At 43.5% G+C, this 23,320-nt stretch overlaps 1 protein-coding gene across 1 annotated transcript in view; it reads left to right on the top strand.

Annotated features, from left to right (window-relative positions):
- Positions 1 to 14,342, top strand: part of LOC139321342 (sialic acid-binding Ig-like lectin 13) — a 21,038-nt gene extending 6,696 nt beyond the window's left edge. The window contains exons 5-8 of the mRNA XM_070950012.1: positions 1,544 to 1,637; positions 10,629 to 10,692; positions 12,190 to 12,372; positions 14,118 to 14,342. Coding sequence (XP_070806113.1) covers positions 1,544 to 1,637; positions 10,629 to 10,692; positions 12,190 to 12,372; positions 14,118 to 14,342 — 566 coding nt within the window. The remainder of the gene's footprint in view (positions 1 to 1,543; positions 1,638 to 10,628; positions 10,693 to 12,189; positions 12,373 to 14,117) is intronic.
- Positions 14,343 to 23,320: the final 8,978 nt, after the last annotated feature.

Consider the following 23,320-nt stretch of genomic DNA (forward strand, 5'->3'; position numbering starts at 1 on the left):
CCCCAAAAGACTCCGGGATGTAATTGCTGCCAAAGTTGCTTCAGCAAAGTACTGAGAGAAGGGCCTGAATCAGGGGTGAAATCCATCAGATTCTGACAGGTTCTGGAGAACCGGTAGGAGACATTTTGAGTAATTCGGAGAACTGGCAAATACCACCTCTGGCTGGCCCCATTGTGGGGTGGGAATGGAGATTTTGCAATATCCTTCCCCCAGGAGTGGGGAGGGAATGGGGATTTTGCAGTATACTTTTCCTGGAGTGGGGTGGGAATGGAGATTTTGCAGTATCTTTCCCCTGGAGTGGGGTGGGAATGGAAATTTTGCAGTATCCTTCCCTTGCCATGCCCACCAAGCCACGCCCATCAAGCCACATCACGCCCACCAAGCCACGCCCACAGAACTGGTAGTAAAAGAATTTGGATTTCACCACTGGCCTGAATACTTATGCCAGTGTGATATTTCAAGGGTGTTTTTCCTTCCTTTTTAATAAATTTACAGACCTTTTTAAAATTCTGTTTTCACTTTGTCATTATGGGGTGCTAAATGTAGATGAATGAGGAAAAAACACTGAATGTCAACAACTGTCAAATCAGGCTGCAGCATAACAAAACTGACAAAAGTGAAGAGGGGAGTCTGAATACTTTCTGAATGCACTGTAGCAGAGAGGGGGTGGAATTTTGGGAATGCTGGGGCAGGGTTATTTATTTTTAAATTTATTTTTAAATTTATTTATTTATTTATTGGTTCGATTTATATGCGGCCCTTCTCCAGAGACTCAGGGTGGCTTACAATGCGTTAAGCAATAGCCTTCATACTTTTGTATATACCTGCTTAGTAGGGCTTTTTTGGCCCCCCCAAGCGATGTTCTTTTTTATACAAAGTCAGTTTATTGCCCCCACAATCCAGGTTCTCATTTTACCTACCTCGGAAGGATGGAAGGCTGAGTCAACCTTGAGCCTGGTGAGATTTGAACTCGCAGTAAATGCAGGCAGCTGGTGCTACTTAACAGCACTTTAGTCTGCTGTGCCACCAAGGCTCATATATTTATATCCTGCCTGTATTATTATTTTTATAAGCAACTCAAGGTGGCGAACATATCTAATGTTCCTTCCTCCTCCTATTTACTCCACGACAACCCTGTGAGGTGGGTTGGGCTAAGAGGGAGTGAATGACCCAAGGTCACCCAATCAGCTTTCATGTCTTAGTGGGACTAGAACTTACACTCTCCTGGGGATTGATTCAAAATCACCCAGATGGCTTTCATGCCCAAGGTGGGACTAGAACTCATGATGTCCTAGTGATTGGCTCAAAGTCACTCAGTTGGCTTTCGTGCTGATGACAGGATTAGAACTCATCACCTCCTGTTGTCCATCCCAAACGTAGCCAGCTGGTTTTCATGGTTAAGGATGGGACTAGAACTCCCCGTCTCCTGGTTTCTAGACTGATGCCTTAATCACTAGAGCAAACTGGCGCTGTATTAAAATCTAAACTGGATTAGAAAAAGAACAAACTATTGAATTCTATCTGTTTTTCCATCCGTCCAAAGACCGAAAGAAAACCCTGCTTCTCATGGTGACTGGTTCCCTCATCACGCTTGTTGTAATCGTGCTAATCATTGGGATCATCCTTGCTTTTGAAAGGTAGGTAAGCATGGGAATTTGTTGCTGGGTTGATTGATGGACGATGAGGTTGAAAATATACGTTGGGAGATAATGTCGTCTTCTGAATTTCAGGATATTCTTGTTTGGCAGGCTTACCATCTTTTTTGTAAAAAGAATAAAGGTGGGATATAAATGAGTAAATAAAAAAACAAACAAACAAACCATAAGCTATGGTTTCGCCTTAGCACTTGTGAAATAATAGGAGTTACAGTATTCTGTTTACACTCATTGTGAACCGGTAGTAAAGTTAAGTAGAACCCACCCCTGATAGAGATGAGAGAGCTTGATAGATGAGAGAGAAGATAGATAGATAGATAGATAGATAGATAGATAGATAGATAGATAGATAGATAGATATGATAGAGCTAGATAGATGATAGAGCTAGTTGATAGAGCTAGATAGATGAGAGATAGATAGATAGATATAGATAGATGAGAGGATAGATAGATGATAGAGAGAGATAGATGATAGAGATAAATAGATAGATAGATGATAGAGCTAGATAGATGAGAGATAGATATAAATAGATGAGAGAGAAGATAGATAGATAGATGATAGAGATAGATAGATAGATATAGATAGATAGATGAGAGAGAAGATAGATGATAGATAGATGATAGAGATAGATAGATAATTATCTATCTATCTATAGATACTGTAGATAGATAGAGATAGAGATAGATACGATAGATAGATAGATAGATAGATAGATAGATAGATAGATAGATAGATAGATAGATGGATGGATGGATGGATGGGTGGGTGGGTGGGTGGGTGGGTGGATGATAGATAGATAGATGGATGGATGGATAGATAGATAGATAGATAGGTAGGTAGGTAGGTAGATGGCTGGATAGATAGATAGATAGATAGATAGATAGATAGATAGATAGATAGATAGATAGATAGATGGGTGGGTGGGTGGGTGGGTGGGTGAGTGGATGGATGGATGGATGGATAGATAGATAGATAGATAGATAGATAGATAGGTGGGTGGGTGGATGAATGGATAGATAGATGATAGATAGATAGATAGATAGATAGATAAATAGATGATAGATAGATAGATAGATAGATAGATAGATAGATAGATAGATGATAGATAGATAGATAGATAGATAGATAGATAGATAGATAGATAGATGGGTGGGTGAGTGGATGGATGGATGGATGGATGGATGGATGGATGGATGGATGGATAGATAGATAGATAGATAGATAGATAGATAGATGATAGATAGATAGATAGATAGATAGATAGATAGATAGATGGATGGATGGATGGATGGATGGATGGATGGATGGATGGGTGGGTGGGTGGGTGGGTGAGTGGATGGATGGATGGATGGATGGATGGATGGATAGATAGATAGATAGATAGATAGATAGGTGGGTGGGTGGGTGGATGAATGGATAGATAGATGATAGATAGATAGATAGATAGATAGATAGATAGATGATAGATAGATAGATAGATAGATAGATAGATAGATAGATAGATAAGCAGCTCTCTGAGTTTGCTTGTTTTTATTGCAGACATTTCATTACCCTAATTAGGTAACATCATCAGTGATAGATGGATGGATGGATGGATGGATGGATGGATGGATGGATGGATGGATGGATGGACGGAGAGTCAGAGAGACAGACAGAGAGATAGACAGGCAGGCAGGCAGGCACTTAGTTTTTCAGCTCCCTTGGGAACATTTCTGCTTTTGCAGAAACATTTGCAAATTTGTGTAAGTCATTTATTGGAACTTTCCAGACACTTTCCCCCTCCAAATAAATGTGTCCATCTAGAGATGGAGCCTTCTCACAGCATCCGTGCTTTGATCAGAGGCATCAAGATATTGGTAGCACACAACTCAACAGCTGGGAGCCTCGGTTTGAGACCTCCTGCCAACTTTTATAGCCTCAGCAATCTTGCATGATGTTATAACTCTATGCATTGGTAATTCCTTCTCCATCGTCCTACGCCATTAAAATAAGAACTGACTATAAAGATTAACTCTCTCTCTCGCTTTCTCCCTCTCAAAAGTTGACTTACTAAGACATATATAAATGTCCTATTACGTTTTAGAAGCTTCTTAAATTTTTCATTTTGTTCCTATGAGTTTATGTACCATTGTCAGTGTTTTATTGCCACTAATATATTTCTCTCTTTCTCTCTGGCTGTTCTTCTTTCATTCAGACATGAAGAAATCTATGAATTCCCACTTCGGTTTATTAGCTCCCCACATACTAAGTTGATGATTATCTGGAGTATTATTAAGTCTGAATAATCTCCGTTCATAAAGTACACAACCTTTCTTTTCTGACAATAACAAAGTATTTAATTTTCTCCGGCAAAGTTGCTCTTATTTATAACTGAACAAATTAAATATGCTATGTTAGAATCAAATTATACTAAGGAACTTTCAAAGGGGAGTAAAGGCCTAGGAAAACTGTTCTCACAGACTGAGTTTTCACACAAGACACTAAACCTTAATTTGGGTGGTTTGGTTTATTTATCTATCCAATTTACCGTATTTTTTGGAGTATAAGACGCACCTTTCCTCTCCCCTAAAAGTGGGTGAAAATTTAGGTGCATCTTATACACTGAATGTAGCCCCGCCCACCCACTGGCCCCCACCCTTTGGCCTCTGCGTCCCAGCAGTTTACTTCCTTGCAGCAAACAGCAAGAAGAAACAGCTCGTTTCAGCTTCAGCACAGCCTAATTAGTACAGGTTGATTGGATCGGCCGCCCGACTCTCAGCTGTTTTGCTCTCAGCTGTTTTGCAGGGGCCTCTGCTGCTTGCTGTAAGAAGGTAAATTGCTGGGAGCAGATTTTTTTTTTCTTGTGCTTATCAAGCTATGCGAAAACAAAAATGAAAGTAAAGCAGGCTGTTTGCTGTTTGCTGCAGAGGCAGAGGCAGATTTCTTTTTCTTGTTTTCCTCACCAAAAAAAGATAGGTGCGTCTTATAGTCTGGAGCATCTTATACTCTGAAAAATGTGGTATATGACCACCCATCTCAAGAAAAGTGACTTTGGGCAATTTACCATTTTTTCTATCTACTTCTGCTTTTTCTATTAATTCTCAGAATTTGCTTGCCACATATCTAAGGTGGTAGGCAGCGAGCACCATCACTCTTTTAAACTCAATTTTATTTTTGAAGTCCTGCATGGGATGGAAAATCTGTCTCCTTATTGTTTATCCTACCTTAAAAAAAAAAAATTCCTAACAGTGCAATATGTTAATATTGTTGTTTCCATTCTTGCCATTGACTGTTTCATGCCTATTATTAAAAAGAGGAGTAGGGGACTGGAAGCTAAAACATATGAAGGACGGTTGCAGGAACTGGATATGTCTAGTTTAATGAAAAGAAGGACTAGGGGAGACATGATAGCAGTCTTCCAATATCTCGGGGGCTGCCACAAAGACGAGGGAGTCAAGCTCTTCTCCAAAGCACCTGAAGGCAGGACAAGAAGCAACGGGTGGAAACTAATCAAAGAGGGAAGCAACTTAGAACTAAGGAGAAATTTCCTGACAGTGAGAACAATTCATCAGTGGAACCACTTCCCCCAGAAGTTGTGGGTGCTTCAACACTGGAGGTTTTCAAGAAGAGATTGGACAGCAATTTGTCTGAAATGGTATAAGGTCTCCTGCTTGAGCAAGGGGTTGGATTAGAACAGCGGTCACCAACTGGTGGTCCACGAGAAAAGTTTGGTGGTCTGCAGAAAAATTAGTTGTATTTTTTATATTGCACTAAATCAGGGGTCCTCAGACTATGGCTCCTGGGCCGGATATTGCTATGAACATTTGTGTTGCTGCATACAGTATCCCCCACTGGAGTCTTTTTGTGCAGGTTGGAGGGGGGCAGAAATTCTGATGGGGCGGGGCTTTGGGCAAAGGCTGGAGGAAAGTGCTGCTGGTGGCACAGAGCCAGAGGGCCTCGTTCCAGTGGGACTGCATCATGGCCTGGAACTGGCTGACCATCTCAGCCTGCTGAGCCGCCAGGTGCCTATACCTGGCCTTGCACTCCTGCAGGTCTTCCCTCTGCTTAGAAAGCCTATGCTTGTAGTCCTGAGTGAGGTGCTTCTACTGAGCCTCCTTCTTGGTCAGATCCAATTTGAACTGAGCTGTTTTGCCAACTGTTTCTCATGGTGGCTGCTTAGCTCCAACAACTACTTCCTGTTGGGGCCCTAAGGAGCCCAGGTGGGCAGGCGAGGAGTGGCTGGGAGGGGAGGGGCGAGTAGAGGCCGGCGAGGCACCCCTCGACTTGAGTGACATCGAGTTGGCCACGCCCGCCCAGTCACATGACCACTGTAGGAAGTTAGCACCCACCCCTTTCCTGGAAGAGTGAAATATTTTAGGAAATATGAAAAAGGCAGAATATTATATTTCCCTGGGAGAAGCATATTTTACAGACAAAGCAGCTCCCACCTTCCTGCCCCCCACCCTTTGTCAATGGGCCATTAAGGCCTGGGCCAGTCTATTCTACATAACAAAGATCTGCCTCCTTCAGGCAGAGCCATAGTAGGAATTGCCAAAGATGGGATTAGCCCTCTACACAATAGCAGCAGAAACTCACCACATGTGACCTGGGAAGCACATGTGACCATCAGCCAGCAAGGCCCCCACCCCCTGGGAGTCTGACAACCAATCAGGATACTCTTTCGGGGCCCCAAGAAATGCAGAGCCAGAGAGAGCATAAAAACCCAAGGATTTACTGTATCTGCCCTTTTCTGTTCAGGAACTCAAGTCATGTGATCCTGTCCACCATTAAACCATCTTTCCAAGCAGTCTCCATGTTTCCAGTGTCTGTTTCCCCACTTGGAGCAGAACCCAGAAGGATGTTTCTTCCGACAATTGGCGACCCAGATGGGACTCCAAGCTAACCTAACCAATGGACCAGGCCCAGGTAAGCCTCCCTTGCTAGCAGCAGACCCATTGAGTCTGTGGGTATGTTTTCCTGGACCTTGGCCATTTGGAACTAGGTTTTAAAGGGGTTTTGAGTTTGAGCTCAAAGGCTGCTTGGAAAGAAGGTGAGTACCTCTAAATTTTAATTTTAAAGTATGGAAAAGCATGGGAAATTTGTGTATGCCTGCATGTGTGTGAGTGAAGGCCCTTCTCCCAATCACAGTTGGATCTTGCTTCCTCTGTGCATTTCCTAGCCGCAGAAAGACTAACAGTCTGGAGAGCATGGGGGTTTTGCCAGAGCACAGGACCTTCTGTTAGGGAAGGAGGATGTGTGTGTGTGGGATTCCACCTGGAAAACAGTCTGATTTCACCTCTTTGAGCGACCTCTAGCCGCACCTCTGCCTACTGCTAGCTCCAACGAGCCATGACCGGTAGGATAGAGAAAGCAAGGGGGGGTCACCAAATGTGGAACTTTGTGTTTAAAAGGAATGGAAGCCAAGCGAAAGCCAAGCGTGTGAAGGGGGGTAATAAAATTGTAGAAAGGGAATCCCGGTGTGTCCAGCCCAGACACGGAGATAGTGTGAGGAGGGGCCAGTACTCACTGCTGGGGTCAGCAGGTCCTCCCGGATCCCCTTTTTGGATCTGAAAACTGTGGCGAGTTCCCTACGGAAGGGGCCCGTACTTCGTAAGGGAATCGAAGTCCTTCCCAGAGCTTTTTCTCTGCAAACTTGAGGCGGGCCACCCGGCTAAGCTGAAGTGATCCTTCAGGCGAAAAGACAGGGTCATGGGTAGCGGTAGTTCGCGGGTGGCAGGAACCCCGATTGGAAAAAGTGCTCGAGGCCTGGGACGCCAGGCGGATGCCATTTTAAATGGCATGGATCGGAAACGAGCGGAAAAAATTGTGTCAAAAGTGGGCTTTGCTAAGAGATAACACCGGAAGACAAATTTGGCTAAATAAAGGTACTTAAAAGAAAAGGGAAATATATAAATAGGAATGTTGGGGTTTTTTGTTTTGTTTGTTTGTTTTGTTTGTTTGTTTGTCTCTCTGTCTTCTATGCAACCACGTGGTATGTTTAAGATTTGTGCCTTCCCTAATTTAACTGAGATTTATGGCGGGAATGATCAGTGTATGTGTGAAATCTCAGAGTTCTGTTTTCTTCTCTTTGTCCTTCTTCTCTTTATGTGTGTGTGTTTAAGTCTTTGTGCACCCTCGAGGTAATTGTAACTGTAAAATGTATCTGATCTCTAGAGACAAGAATTTTAAATTGTTAGAAAAGAAACAAGAAGGTTGAAACAATGAAAAATGGGAGAGAGAGAGGAAAGAAAAAAAAAAGGAAAGAAGGAAAGAGCCTTTGCCCTGTATTTGTCTGGCCAACAAAAACAGAGTAGGGAGACATTCTATTTCTGGGTTTTTTTTTCTCCTTCCCTCTCTGTATCTTAAAGTAACAACTCAAGTGTATGAGGAAACGTTTTAAGTTTGTTTACAAGAAAAAAAATCAGTCTTGCATTTACTGTATGTGTTTAAATGGGTTTTACCTGTTCATCTCTTTCCTGAAGCATGTGAATCCAGTTTTTTTCCTTATCTGTTGTGTCTTCATTTTGTTGAAACTGTATCATCTGTTTAGTAACTGCAATACTGTTGTGTTCTTTCTTTTCAAACTCTGCAAGCTATCTACACCCCCCCATCTGTAATCCTGTTACAATGCCTTTCCTGGGAAGATTACCCACAAAAAGGGGGAGGGGACCCTGTTCTCATGTCTTTCAGCCCTGCACAAAGGACTCTGCAAACTGTGGAAGCAGAGCACATGGATCCAGATGCTGCCTCCAAAGGAGACCTTCCATCTGATTGAACCAGGAATTGGGTTTGAATCCAGTCTCCACTGAAAGTCAGCACAGCAACCAGAGTGGAGCAGACCTTTCCAAGCCTGACTGACCAGCCTTACCACCAAGCATTTTACCAGCAGATATGAAAGAAAAGACCCTGAGATGTACAAGTAAAGACCAAAAGACTCTTTTCAATCCTCAGAAGACAGCTGGAAAGACTATGGGTGGAGGGTGGAAATTCATTGTAAAGTTTTCTTTCTTGTCTCATTTATATTGTAATCAGTTTATTGTAAGAATTGTATTTGAGAGTGGTTGCCACAGCAAGTTATGTACACTCTAGATTTCTGTCTAGTGGGGGAGGAGAAATGTGTCCAAAATGTTTGTATTGCCTGTATTGTAAAAGTAGCTGCATACACATGCACACACAGAGAGACACACCATTCAGAATTAGATTGAAACTATTTCCTTCACTTACCTCTACACAAAGCTTCTCCTAGGTTGATTTTTGCTCTGTAGCACTAAAAGCCCAAGTAGTCATATCTCCCTGCTAATTCCATGGGGAAGGAAGCAATCCCCCTCAGGCAATTCCCCCACTTGAAGAGATAGCAGAAAAGTGATCTCCAAAACCCAAGCCCTGACTGACTCACAAATGATGCTGCCCAGTTGCCCAGTAAAGGAAGATATATTGCACTGGTGGTCTCATGAGTAGAAATCCCAGGGCTCATTATGTGTAACACCAAAAAAAAAAAAAAGAATGGATATTGTACACTGGCTAACCTCAATTTGGACTCACAAATCCTGGATGCACTAAACTAAGAGCTAGGACAGGTTCAGTAACCAACCCTTGGAAATGGGCAGCCTGCAATTTAAAGGAAAATCATGGCTGTGAAAAATTTTGGGACATGTGCTTGCTTGAAACCTGACTGGAAGCTCACAGAAAGTAATATCTGAAATCTGAAATTAATTGGCATAAAAATTGGATACTGTAAAATTCTTTTCTCCTGAAAGAACTTTTCCCCTGGCTGCTAGACCTTCATGGTTGAAAGCTTTTGGAAGCCACTGAAGGAATCCTTTTCTGTTGCCTCTATCAATGCCTTCCCCTTTGCATTAGAAAATTAAAAGCACCCATTAAGGCTCCCTGATCTGATCAATTTTAATCTTTTGCCAAGAACTTGTTTCAAAACTCACGTTTTGAAAAAAAAAAGAGTAGGGATTGTAGGAAGTTAGCACCCACCCCTTTCCTGGAAGAGTGAAATATTTTAGGAAATATGAAAAAGGCAGAATATTATATTTCCCTGGGAGAAGCATATTTTACAGACAAAGCAGCTCCCACCTTCCTGCCCCCCACCCTTTGTCAATGGGCCATTAAGGCCTGGGCCAGTCTATTCTACATAACAAAGATCTGCCTCCTTCAGGCAGAGCCATAGTAGGAATTGCCAAAGATGGGATTAGCCCTCTACACAATAGCAGCAGAAACTCACCACATGTGACCTGGGAAGCACATGTGACCATCAGCCAGCAAGGCCCCCACCCCCTGGGAGTCTGACAACCAATCAGGATACTCTTTCGGGGCCCCAAGAAATGCAGAGCCAGAGAGAGCATAAAAACCCAAGGATTTACTGTATCTGCCCTTTTCTGTTCAGGAACTCAAGCCATGTGATCCTGTCCACCATTAAACCATCTTTCCAAGCAGTCTCCATGTTTCCAGTGTCTGTTTCCCCACTTGGAGCAGAACCCAGAAGGATGTTTCTTCCGACACCACCTAGTCACCCCCACCCAGCTGGTCATTAGGCAGATCGTATTAGTGGTCCGCGGGATTTAAAATTATGAATTTAGTGGTCCCTGAGATCCGAAAGGTTGGTGACACCTAGATTTAGGTGACATCTAGACTTCCAAGCTCCCTTCCAACTCCGTTATTCTGCTATAGTTATGCTTTCATATATGACAATGAGAATATTGTGTCTCGTTTCTAGAATTAGTGTAGGGATGTAATCATCTTCTGGGGAAATTGTGGTTCTCGGGGAAAGCAAGTCTTTTCCCCCTTTGGGCAGTGGTTTAGCTTCCTTCATGCACATCCTGTTACATAATTCCAGTCCTGTGAATCAACATTCTTGCTAGCGATGTCTATATGTGGAGAGAAAAGTATATTTCCCAATGTTAATTGCTCGTAACAAGGAACTTTAACCGAGCCCAGACAATCAGCATGTAAAAGATTATTTATTTATTATTTATTTGTTTTTGCAGATATCGGAAGAAGAAAAAAATGGTGATCGAATTAGAAGCAGGAAATACCTTAACGAATGCCAAGGTTTGTAATGCCTCCTTTCCGACCACAATTTGAAGCAAGGACATTTGGGTATTGTGCAACGTAAACAGAACATCTCAAATGGGTGACTGCTCTGACAGCTGGGACGGAATAGCCCACTGTTTCTTTTCTCTCACTCATCTCTGCAATTCAATAACTTTCAGCGGTTGTCTGAAAAAATGGGAGATTCAGCTTTGAGGTCCAGTAGACCAGGGCTCTCCAACGTGGCTCTCCAACCGTGGCGACTTTAAGCCTGGCGGACTTCAACTCCCAGAATTCCCCAGCCAGCAGTTGAAGTCTGCCAGGCTTAAAGTCGCCACAGTTGGAGAGCCCTGCGTTAGACCACAGAGCAAGCTTTGTTCTTCCTTCAGCATTGGCTGGGCTTCAGCTGCACTTCCCTTTAGCCAAATAGACGGCCTCACCTTTTTCTGACCTGCCATCAGGAAGTCTTGAAATGTAAGTCATTTCCCCTACAAGTTGGGGACATTGTGTTCTCACAGAGTTAACATGTTGCTTTTGGTTCTTGGCTTCGGTCCCATCTCACAAGTCCGTCTCTTGGTTGAGATGAACTTGATTTTGCACGACGAGACTCTTCTGACTTAGGCTTCCCAAAAGCACTCCTCATTCTGATAAAACCCCTTTTATTTAGTTTAAAGGGAAATTCCTCTCCAGCAAAGTTCCGGCCAACAGTCTTTCAAGAGACGTCACAACTACAGACCTTGATCAGGCTTGGAGAGCTGCCAGGCTGATATCTTCCAAATGCTGCTCTGTAGCAGACAATACTTGGCAAGAAGTCAGGCACAGATCTTCACTCTAATGAATTGAACTAATTGTCTCCTGCAAACTCCCCTCCCCTTCACTCTTCTTTGTTCCCTATGCGAGGGGCCATTCACTGTCAACCTGTGGCTTTACTTCTGAGTCCACCCTTGTTCCTTAGCTGTTTCCTTCTCCTGGCAGCTCTGTGCATGCATACATTTGGAACAGGCTCCAGCTATTCTTCTGCCCCACTGATATCCGACTCCGAAAGAAGCTGATAACTGTCAGATGGCCCCCTCTCTGCCTCTGATGCAGAGCCCTCGTCAGAGCCTTTCCCAGACTCCAGAACTGGCCCACGTTCCTCCCCAATCTCCTCACTGTCTGAGTCTGCCACCAGCTCTGCTGGCTGCTGGCGGGCCACAACAGAGACCAGCCCTGAATTGCAAGTGGCATCAGAAGAGAAAACGGTTTTATTATTGGCATCATTGCCTATGGAGATTTTTAGTCATCCGGTTATTCCAAAGGTGCTTTTTTCAAGAGGCAACTGGACTTTCTTCGTTGATCCTTGAAGATATTTCACTTTTCATCCAAGGAGCTTCTTCAGTTCTAGTTGAATGGTGGGGAATGGAAGGATTTATATTCCTTGCAATCGTCTGATCATTAGCACACTTTCTGAGAGTCATCGAGGCCACTTGGAGGTTTATCTGTGCCCTCAGGGTCACCTGAATTGTTGTGGCCCGCCAGCAGCCTGTGTGGATCGTGGCTGATCCCAACGATGAGGAGGCTGGTGTGGTGTCGCGCCAGCAGCCTGCGCAGCTGGCGCTAGCGTTGGACAGAGAGGAGGCTGAAGAGGATGTGGTGCCAGAGACAGAGACTCAGCCAGGGCCTTCAGAACCTCCAGAGATTCCTTCAAGTGGAGAGAGCGAAGTGGAGGAGCTTCTATGTCGATTAGTTTACCTATTGTGAATAGATCTCCTTCACAGAAGTGGTTCCTCCCCCCCACCCCCTCCCCCCCATTTTATATCTCCAAAATCAGTGGGTTTCGCTACCCATTGTGGGCAATGAGTTCCCTGAATTAATTCTTTGAACAATGAGTTATTTCTCTTGGTGCTGAATCACAATTCATTTCATTAATTCTGTTTGCAATCAATTCCACTGAATTCTAGCATTTGAGAAAGGATTACGGGAAGAAAATCCGACTCACTAAAATCTCAATCATATCCTGGCTGAGCTTTTTCCTTCTAACTTATCAGAAACGCAGAATCTACAAGTAAACTTGATTTTGCTTATAGGAAAATTCCTGACGTAGCAATACTACATATGGATGATGAGATAAGTCCTGAATTGCAAATAGTTGCAGAAGAAAACAAGTCTCTCTATTATTGACCCAGGAGTTATAATATCAGGAGAGTCAATGGCTCGGGGAATTCTGGGAGTTGAAGTCCGCACATCTTAAAGTTGGACTGAGAAACACTGTGGTATGAACTATAGTGGTAGACTCCAACATAGTGGTAGATTCCAATATTCCTGTACTATTATTTTCTAAAAAGATTAAGACATTGCTAAAGGATCTCTCCAACATCCCTCCCTCCCTTCCAGCCATTAGCCATGTAAGTAAGAGTGGCTGTAAGCTGTAGTTTAGAAACATCTGGAGAACTATTTCTGAAGTCTATCACAACTATTTATGAAGAAGTATGATTACATTTTGGTGCCTCAATAAAATGCTTTAATCTCAATATGCAGGGTATTTTTTAAAAAGTTCTGGATGATAAATCTCAAAAATTGAATTTTGGAAGGGAGGGAAATGAAACGTTCAGTCCATCCGAGTTCAAACAGAGTTATTTTTAATATGAAATGTTATCGCCCATACAAGCTTAAGCAATCTTTATTTTTATTTTCCAGTTTCCAGAACTGGTTTCCTTAGGCTTCTCTGTTTCTGCAGATTCTTCTTATTTTGCTTCTGCTTATTCTCTTCTTTTTTTAAAAAACCCAACAATAACTGCAACCTGGTTTGCGGTAGACTTGTAAAATTAGCTCAAATTTTAAGTGGTGTGTTAATGGTGGCAGATTCTCCTTCCACTTGTTGGAAGAAACATCCTTCTAGGTTCTGCTCCAAGTGGGGTAACAGACACTGGAAACATGGAGACTGCTTGGAAAGATGATTTAATGGTGGACAGGATCACATGGCTTGAGTTCCTGAACAGAAAAAGGGGGCAGATACAGTAAATCCTCGGGTTTTTATGCTCTTTCTGGCTCTGCATTTCTTGGGGCCCTGAAAGAGTATCCTGATTGGTTGTCAGACTCCCGGGGGGTGGGGGCCTTGCTGGCTGATGGCCACATGTGCTTCCCAGGTCACATGTGGTGAGTTTCTCCTGCTATTGTGTAGAGGGCTAATCCTATCTTTGTTGGATCTTTGGCAATTCCTACTATGGCTCTGCCTGAAGGAGGCAGATCTTTGTTATGTAGAATAGACTGGCCCAGGCCTTAATGGCCCATTGACAAAGGGTGGGGGCAGGAAGGTGGGAGCTGCTTTGTCTGTAAAATATGCTTCTCCATTTCTCATCCAGAGAAATATAATATTCTGCCTTTTTCACATTTCCCAAAATATTTCACTCTTCCAAGAAAGGGGTGGGTGCTAACTTCCTACATACTCAACTCCTCTCTTCCAACAGAAACCCAACACTTCGGACCTCGCTGCGCAGGACGTGAATGGCGTCCCTCCCAAACCAAGAAGCACCCATGAATCCGTGGATGGAGATCCCGGAGACCCTGAAGAAATCCATTATGCGACTCTTTCCTTCAAAGCGCCAAATCCTCAGCCAGATATAACTGCAGAAGAAGTCCAGACGAATTATGCTGAAATCAGACCTTGCAATTCGCAGGGGAAAGACGCATGAAGGTTTTAAGGGAATTCCTCTTTTTCTGGATTAGCAGCCGAGTCCTGGGAAGTTGCCAGCTCCTGTTTAGACTCCAGCACCTTCTCTTGATTCTCTTTCTGTATCCTCTTTGGAGAGAGGAACTGCCTATCCAGCGGTTAAGCCCCAAAACAGCACAGCAGGACCAGGGAAGCAAAACTTCCAAACTTGGAATTTCATCAATCAAGTTTAATATCAAGAAATGAAGGGCTGAGATAATGACTCTAATAAAACTGAATGCATAAAACTGAATGCATAAAACTATTCTGCATTTATGAATGGGGTCCTTGAGAGTTTCTTAGATCCTTCCCCGCCCCCCAACAATGCAAAATTGAAAGGTTAAATGCTCCCCACCACCAGAGTGTCAGGTTTCAATGTCATCTCAAATAAATTGCACTCCCAAACAATTAATCTTTGCTGAAATATTCCATTTATTGAGTATGACAGATCTGGCCCCGACTTCGTCATAGCTGATACTAACCCTCTGACCCCCAAACCCTTCCCTTTCCATTCCCCAATTCTCATCTTCTCATTGGCCATCTTCCAAGTCAGTCTCCCCAGCTTCTGACCACAACCCACAGGAATGTCCCCCTCCCATCCCATCTCCTAGGGGATATTATCTACAGAGAAAATAAGTAGGTGAAAAGTCAAGCCTCGTCTCCTTTTTATGGCAGCATCAGAATGCTGACACAGAGTATGTTGGCGCTCAGATACTCATCTGCTCATTGTTTCTGATGTTTGAAATACTCCCCCTCCTTCTGGGCCAGTGGTGGGTTGCTACCGGTATGCAGTAGTTTGTGCGAACCGGTAGCACTGACAATCACCTGGTAGCGAACCGGTTCCTCCTAACGTTCAGATTAGCCCACCTGCCTGCCTGGGCTCCTTTTTTACCTTTATCTTCTCAGCTGATTAGCGCGGTAGAGTGGATTGCTGCACGAATCAGCTGTGCTCTCCCCAGTAAAAACACGGAAGTGCAAAGTTTTTGCAAACTGCACCCGTGCAAAGCACGAAGCGCGTGATCAATGAACCGGTAGTAAAACTGGGAGGAACCCACCACTGTTCCAGGCTTCAGTGCCATTCTCTTATTAAAGTGCTTCAGTCCAGCAGTTTCACATGAGATTACCCACTTGAGAATCAGTGGCCTTCTATCCACCTTAAAGCGGCCGAGTGTTCCCAGGAAGAGATGCAGCTGCTTTAAAGAGCTACGTTCCCATTTCTGTGCCCTCTGAAGCCCCTTTTAAAGACTGAATTCAGCCTTAAAGGAAAAAATAGGTAAAAGATGCTTCGAACTGCACCGAGGTGGACTGCAGCACTGCAGGCTACTTCAGCTGACTGCTAGCTGCAGTTCGACAGTTCAAATCTCTCCGGCTCAAGGTTGACTCAGCCTTCCATCCTTCCGAGGTGTGTAGCACGAGGACCCAGATTGTTGGGGGCAATAGGCTGACTCTGTAAGTCGCTTAGAGAGGGCTGTAAAAAGCACTATGAAGCGGTATATAAGTCCTATTGTTACTGTTATATAAATTTAATAAATAAAGAAATCATACCAATGATGCCTATTGAACATCAGAAGACTAGATCTGGTCTATGACTTCCAAGGAAGAAACTGCACACTGAAGATGGTTCTGTTAAAAGTAGATGCTTACCAGTGGTGGGTTTCAAATTTTTTTACTACCGGTTCTGTGGGTGTGGCTTGGTGGGTGTGCCATGGCTTGGTGGGCATGACTTGGTGGGCATGGCAGGGGAAGGATACTGCAAAATCCCCATTTCCTCCCAATCAGCTGGGACTCGGGAGGCAGAGAATAGTTGGGAGCGGGGCCAGTCAGAATTTTTTACTACCGGTTCTCCAAACTACTCAAAATTTCCACTACCGGTTCTCCAGAACTGGTCAGAACCTGCTGAAACCCGCCTCTGATGCTTACGCGTGTATACCAGTGGTGGGTTCCTCCTGGTTCAGTCCGGTTTGGCCGAGCCGGTAGCGGTGACGATATGACATCACCAAACTGGTTCTCCCCTGCGCCCCCCCACCCCCACCCCCCCACATTATTCTTACCTTTTATTTGGTCCCACCCCCAATCTATTGCTGCCTCCTGAGTCCCAGCTGATGACTAGAGGGAAAAAAACTGTTTAAACTCTTGCCGCGGGGCTTCAAAGGGCCGTCCTACAGCTGATCAGTGTTAAAAGCAAACAAATGAGTTGGGTCGTAAGTGCGAGGACTGGTTGTAAGTGCGAGGACCTTCCAGGAATGACTCTGACCAGCTAGCCATGCCCACCTAGTCACATGACCTCCAAGCCACACCCACAAAATAAGCCACGCCCACAGAACCAGTAGTAAAAAAATTTAGAACCTACCCCTGGTGTATACCTAAGAGTTTTCCAAACCAGATCCTTTAAAGACATGTAGAACTTCAACTCCCAGAATTCCCCAGCCAGCTATGCTCATGTTTGGACTTCAAATTGCCAAGGTTGGGAAACCCTGGTACAGAGAAGTACAGATGTTTAAAGTTCCCTGAAGCACTCAGCACACTGTGGTATTGGGTAATAAGGAAGAGAAGGATAGCAGAAATGCTTCTGCACACCACTTCCTTTTCGGGCAGCAGAAGGCTCGTGATGATGCACTTATTTGCCACAAATTTCTATGAACCACACTTAGTGTGAAACCTCTGGGAGCAAACCCCCCCCCCAAGTCTGAAGAACGAGTTCTCACCTCTTCCTGAAAATAACAGCCGCTCGCTGTTAGATACAGATACAGATTAACAGAGTTGGAAGGGACCTTGTAGGTCATCTAGTCCAACCGCCTACCCAGGCAGGAGACCCTACACCATTTCTGACAAATGGCAGTCCAATCTCTTCTTGAAAGTCTCCAGTGATGAAGCTCCCACAACTTCTGAAGCCATTGGTTGATTGCTCTCACTTCTGACACTCCAGGTCGTAAAATGGGGGAAAACTCACTTAACAAACATTTCACTTAGCAACATAAACTTTGGGGTCAGTTATGGTCGTACATTGAGGACTATCTGTATTGACAGTTGGGTCAGCAAAGTCTCCAGCGCTCTGTTTAGTCCACATCAGTAGTGGGTTTCACTTACCTTCACTACCAGTTCAGAACTGTGAGCACACGCGGTGAGCATGTGCATGCACAGAGCATCCATGATGATGTCCGGGTGGATAGGCAGTGTCTCCTGCCGCTGCCGCTAATGCTTCGCCCGAACCGGGATTAACCGGTAGAATCCCACCACTGGTCCACATCACAGTCATGAAACAGAAATCAAATATCGTAGCCTATGCAGGTGGGATATTTCCATCAGGTTGATGTTAAGTTATTTAGAGTAGGACTGTCATACTCAACTATATACACAAAGCAAAGTGAACTCTTTACAATTTTGAGGCAATATTCATTACATTCAAATCTTCCTGTTTCTCACATCTAGAAAGGTACTACGCACCTTGAGCCGGTAAAAAGGTAGTCGTCAGATCAGGGGAGGCTACTAAAAAATTGTTCCTGGAGATCAAGGAACAGAACTCATTGTATAATCTCAGTTTATCGGAGGAAACACTTTAAAAGAGCCAGCTAGATAAAAATGTATTATTGGCCAAGTGTGATTGGACACACAAGGAATTTGTCTTCGGTGCATAAGCTCTCAGTGTACATAAAATATATAAGTGATGAATCATGATCATAGTCATCATAAAGATACAAGACTTAGTGACAGTCATAGGATACTAAATAAGCAATCAAAATCATACTAGGAAACTAAATAAAACAATATAAATTGTAAAGATTTTTTAATTTTATTTTATTTGTCAAACATGATAAGATAACAGATATAAGTATAAACATGATTATGAGTACAGGAAATGGATACAAATAAATGGGAAACCAAGGAATTTCAGAACTTGAGGCTAGCCTGGGAAATAGGGCAGGAACTTGAAAAATAATTTGTCTATTTCATATTCAATCTTACAATGTCCGAAACCCTACATTTTTTGTGCTTTAAATATTCCTAATAACTATGAAACTATGAAACAGCGTTCTGTGCACCTTTGGCGTTTAGTCATGCCAGCCACATGACCATGAAGACGTCTTTGGACAGGGCTGGCTCTTCGGCTTTGAAACGGAGATGAGCACCACCCCCTAAAGTCGGGAACGGCTAGCACATATGTGCGAGATGAACCTTTACCTTTATGGAGAGTCTATGTCTATGGAGTCTATGGAGATTGTCGTCATCCAGGTCATCGTTGTCCCAAAGGGGCTTTTTCAAGAGCCCACCAGACTTTCAAGACAACTGGACTTTCAAGGAAAAACCACAAAATCCAGTTGCCTCTTGAAAAAGCCCCTTTGGGAATCCCTTCTAAGGATTCAAAGCAGGGAATCATCCAGCAGATGGCGCTCTAAACAAGTTTATGAAATCCTGAGCCTACAACTATAGTAGCTACATTTTTTTTCCCATCCCCTCTCCCCCCTCCCACTTTACTCCCCTCTGTGGGTGCCTGAAGCCGGTTTGCCAATCTATAAATGTTTCATACCAAGAGCGTGTTGGAAAGCATTTGATAGGAGTGTGTGGAGTGCCTGAGGATCTAGGCACCGAGTGAGCCCCGGGCTTCGACTTTTGTCTGAGTGTTCATTTTCTTCCTTTAAAAAAAATAAAATAAAAATGTGGAGGCCAAAAGCGTTTTAAACCTTCATGCTGCTCTTATAATATGAATGAAACTTTTCAAATTTGTTTGGAATTCCAGAGCTCAGCTGTTTTATTAAGCTACATAAAGTATTCATCAGAAGTGCCCCCCCCCCACTCCCCGAATGTTTGCACAGGATGAATCCATCATAAATGGTACCTCCGTAATTAACATTATCCGACTAGCTCACAATCCTGGGCCTTTTTAAGGTTGATTTGGCACGAACAAATTAATCCCCTGAAGTCTTTTCCGGAGGCTTTAGCATATGAGCTTGCATTTGCAACTATAGTTCAAAGCACCAGGAAGAGGGTAATTTTAAAATAACGGAAGCCCTTTTTTCATAAGCACTCTTGGTTATCAAATCTCCAATTATAACAGGGCCTGTGAAGATCTGGATAAAGATCAGAACACAGCAAAGGCAGTTTTCTATTCAGCATCTCTTTGTTGCCATCTAGTGCTCAATCTCTGGGTTGAAGCCCAGATATCAGGCATAAAAAGTAAAGGTAAAGGTTCCCCTCGCACATATGTGCTAGCTGTTCTCGACTCTGGGAGGTGGTGCTCATCTCTGTTTCAAAGCCGAAGAGCCAGCGCTGTCTGAAGACATCTCTCCGTGGTCATGTGGCCGGCATGACTAAATGCCAAAGGTGCACGGAATGCTGTCACCTTCCCATCAAAGGTGGTCCCTATTTTTCTACTTGCAATTTTACGTGCTTTCGAACTGCTAGGTTGACAGAAGCTGGGACAAGGAACGGGAGCTCACTCCATTCCACGGCACTAGGGATTCGAACCACTGAACTGCCAAACTTTCAATCGACAAGCTCAGTGTCTTAGCCACGGAGGTTGAAGCCCAGATATCAGGCATACGGAAGCTTAAAAAAATAAAGATCATCTGAGGAAGCTTATATCTTTGATACAATATCTATCCATCTGCCTAAGAAGAATATATATGTATATAAAAATATAAACTTCAGGCAGCGATATAACTTGAGTAAATAAAGTTACCTCCCAGGTTTTCAGAGATGCCTAATGCACAAGTCCTCATGAAGGAGGAAAAGAAATCCTGCTTCTTCCATACATGTGTCCTGTCTCTTGGCCACCAGCGAAGCTCCGGAGATGCTCTGAGTACAGAATTCGCTGCTGACTTCGGGGACCAAGTGCCTTCCGCACACAAGGTTGAAGAATCCGAGACTGACACCATGACTCTCTATGTGTAATGGTGTGTGCGAATAGCCTTGGGAGACAGGAGGAAGAGCTGTAGGCTAGACAATATTCGGCTTTGAAACGGAGATGAGTACTGCCCCCTAGAGTCGGGAACGACTAGCACATATGTGTGAGGGGAACCTTTACATTTACCTTTATATGCTGTCTCCTAACCCAGTCTCTGGGTTGTAAATTTCTCCTCCTTCCTCGTAGGAAATAAAATGAGACCAGCATTTCTGTTCTATCCTTTGGGGTATCCACAATTTTATTCTGTAGGTACTCCAGAGGGAACCCTGCACCTTGGGGAAAAGAGAAAACAGTTTGATCTGATGGCTACTAAGTTCTAATCATGCTTCTTTCTCCTCTCTTTTTTTTTCTAATTTGATCATTTATTCATGAAGGCATTAAAGCTGATGTATGACTCGCCCGGGATCCCTGCCTTCGTTCCCCAAACAAAATCAAAAGCACGTCATCGGCAAATTTATTAGCCCTTGGTGCAGTCCCCAGAATTAGCCTCGGGGGAACTGTAGCCACAGTGCAAATTTGACTGGCTTCTAATACAAGAGTAAACTGGAGATCCGTCAGCCTGGATTGTCCTCAGAGACAGGCAGCCAGATGGGCAAATGTTAAGATATTTTAAGAGATTTCATGTTACATTGACCCTTCATTAAGCTGCAGCATGGGAGAACCTGCCCACGGGGGGCAACTTAATTTTGAAGGAGAGTCCTTCTACACAGAGACGTCTGTCTGTCTGTCTGCCTGCCTGCCTGCCTGCCTGTCTGTCTCTGTCTCTGTCTCTGTCTCTGTCTCTGTCTCTGTCTCTGTCTCTGTCTCTGTCTCTGTCTCTGTCTCTGTCTCTGTCTCTGTCTCTGTCTCTGTCTCTGTCTCTCTGTGTGTCTGTCTGTCCATAATCTATCTATCTATCTATCTATCTATCTATCTATCTATCTATCTATCTATCTATCTATCTATCATCTATCTATCTATCTATCTATCTATCTATCTATCTATCTATCTCTATCATCTCTCTCTCTCTCTCTCTCTCTCTCTCTCTCTCTCTCTCTATCCATCCATCCATCCATCCACCCACCCACCCACCTACCTAATCTATCTGTCTGTCTGTCTGTCTGTCTGTCTGTCTGTCTGTCTGTCTATCTATCTATCTATCTATCTATCTATCTATCTATCTATCTATCTATCTATCATCTATCTATCTATCTAATCTATCCATCCATCCATTTATCCATCCATCCATTTATCCATCCATCCATCCAGTGTTAAAACTGTCCATCTCCCTCAAGAGAGAGTCTATACAAATAAATATTAAAAATATTAAAACAATTATTTAGGCAGATATTTTCCTCCAATCCTACTCGGAGACCTGAACTTTGTCCATGCAACTCTCATTTTGCTCTACTCCTAAGCACTGACCAGGCCTCACAAACAGCAAGGTGGTAGGAATCTGTGATGAACTTGGATTGGACAATGTAGAACGGTATTTCTCAACCTTGACAACCTGAAGACACTTGGACGTCAACTCCCAGAATTCTGGGAGTTGAAGTCCATGCATCTTCAAGTAGCCAAGGTTGAGAAACACTGATGTAGAAAGGTCGATCAGAAAGGTCGGCAGTTCAGAGCTTCTTAGCTCTGAAGAAGCTTCTTGGATGAGATGCGAAACGTCTTCAAAGAAAAACCAGAAAGTCCCGTTGTCTCTTGAAAAAGCACCTTTGGGACAACCATGACCTGGATGACTGAGAATCTCCATAGACATTTACTGATGTGGAAGCATCTCAGGGCTTGGCTGCTGAACTGTGCAGTCTCTCCCAAGTTCACATCCTCTAGTTGCCTTGGACTATAATTACCTCAGCAAATCTGGCTGCCACTCAGGGGAACCATAATCTAAGGAAAGATTTCTCAGTCTGGACAATTTCCAACTATTTCAACTTCCAGACATCTTAACCACCAGACTGGAGAATTTTGGTACTTGAGAGGACTTCAAGCATCAGGACTTAAACACACCTGCACTTGACTGGCGGCCCCTAGGGGGAGAGCCTTCTCTGTGGGGGCACCTACCGTCTGGAATGAGCTCCCCCCAGAGATACGGAGGATCCCGGATCTGCGCACCTTCCGCCGCGCTGTGAAGACCTTTTTATTCCATCAAGCGGGCTTGGCTTAATCTCCTCCCTCTTTTAATATGTAAATTTTAATCTGTTTTTAAATTATTGGGGTGTTTTAATCTGTCTGGGCCAAAATGATTTAATTTGATTTTATCTGGTTTTTAAATTTTGTGTATTTATGTATTTTATTGCTTGGCTGTTCACCGCCCTGAGTCCTTCGGGAGTAGGACGGTATACAAATAAACTAAACTAAACTAAACTAAACTAAACTAAACTAAACTAAACTAAACTAAACTAAACTAAACTAAACTAAACTGGGGCAAACTGGTGTAGACGCAATCTCCACCTCCAGTACAAAATTCCAGTTTTGTATTCCCACTAATACTCCCCCCCCTTTTCTAATTGACCGAGTTGACAGTGTTTCTTAGAAGTTTTCTTAGATGATAAGTCCAATATTTCTGCTTTACATTGTACAAAGGGTTCCTCCATCAAACTTAAAATCTGATTTTAAGTTTAAGACCCTTCTGTTTCAGCAAGCCAGACTGGCCTAATATGAATTTTAAATGGGCGTATGTGTGTTTAATTTGAGGGCCAAATTTTATATATTTGATTTTAATGGGGTTTAAATTTTATAAATTTATGTGTTTTAATATGGCTGTACACCGCCCTGAGTCCCCTGGGAGAAGGGCGGTATAGAAATCTAATAAACTTTCAAACTTTCAAACTTTCAAAATCAAACAGGCCCTGAGATGTGAAAAGTGACTGGTTACCCAATGCTAGCTATATTCCACAAACATGGCTGTTTGTGTGGTGATTTGGAGGGTTCTCCACACCCCAAGTCACAACCCTCTTTCCCCATTTCAAAGTAGCTCTACCTGATGACAAAGTACCCATCTATTTCTTCTTCATTGCTTACTGCTGGCCTTCCCTCGGCCTCTCCTTCTTTCCCAACCTTCGACACCAATTTCA

Source organism: Pituophis catenifer, unplaced genomic scaffold (genome assembly GCF_029215685.1).
Source record: "Pituophis catenifer annectens isolate HBS135680 unplaced genomic scaffold, rPitCat1.0.hap2 SCAF_9, whole genome shotgun sequence".
Lineage (NCBI taxonomy): Eukaryota > Metazoa > Chordata > Lepidosauria > Squamata > Colubridae > Pituophis > Pituophis catenifer.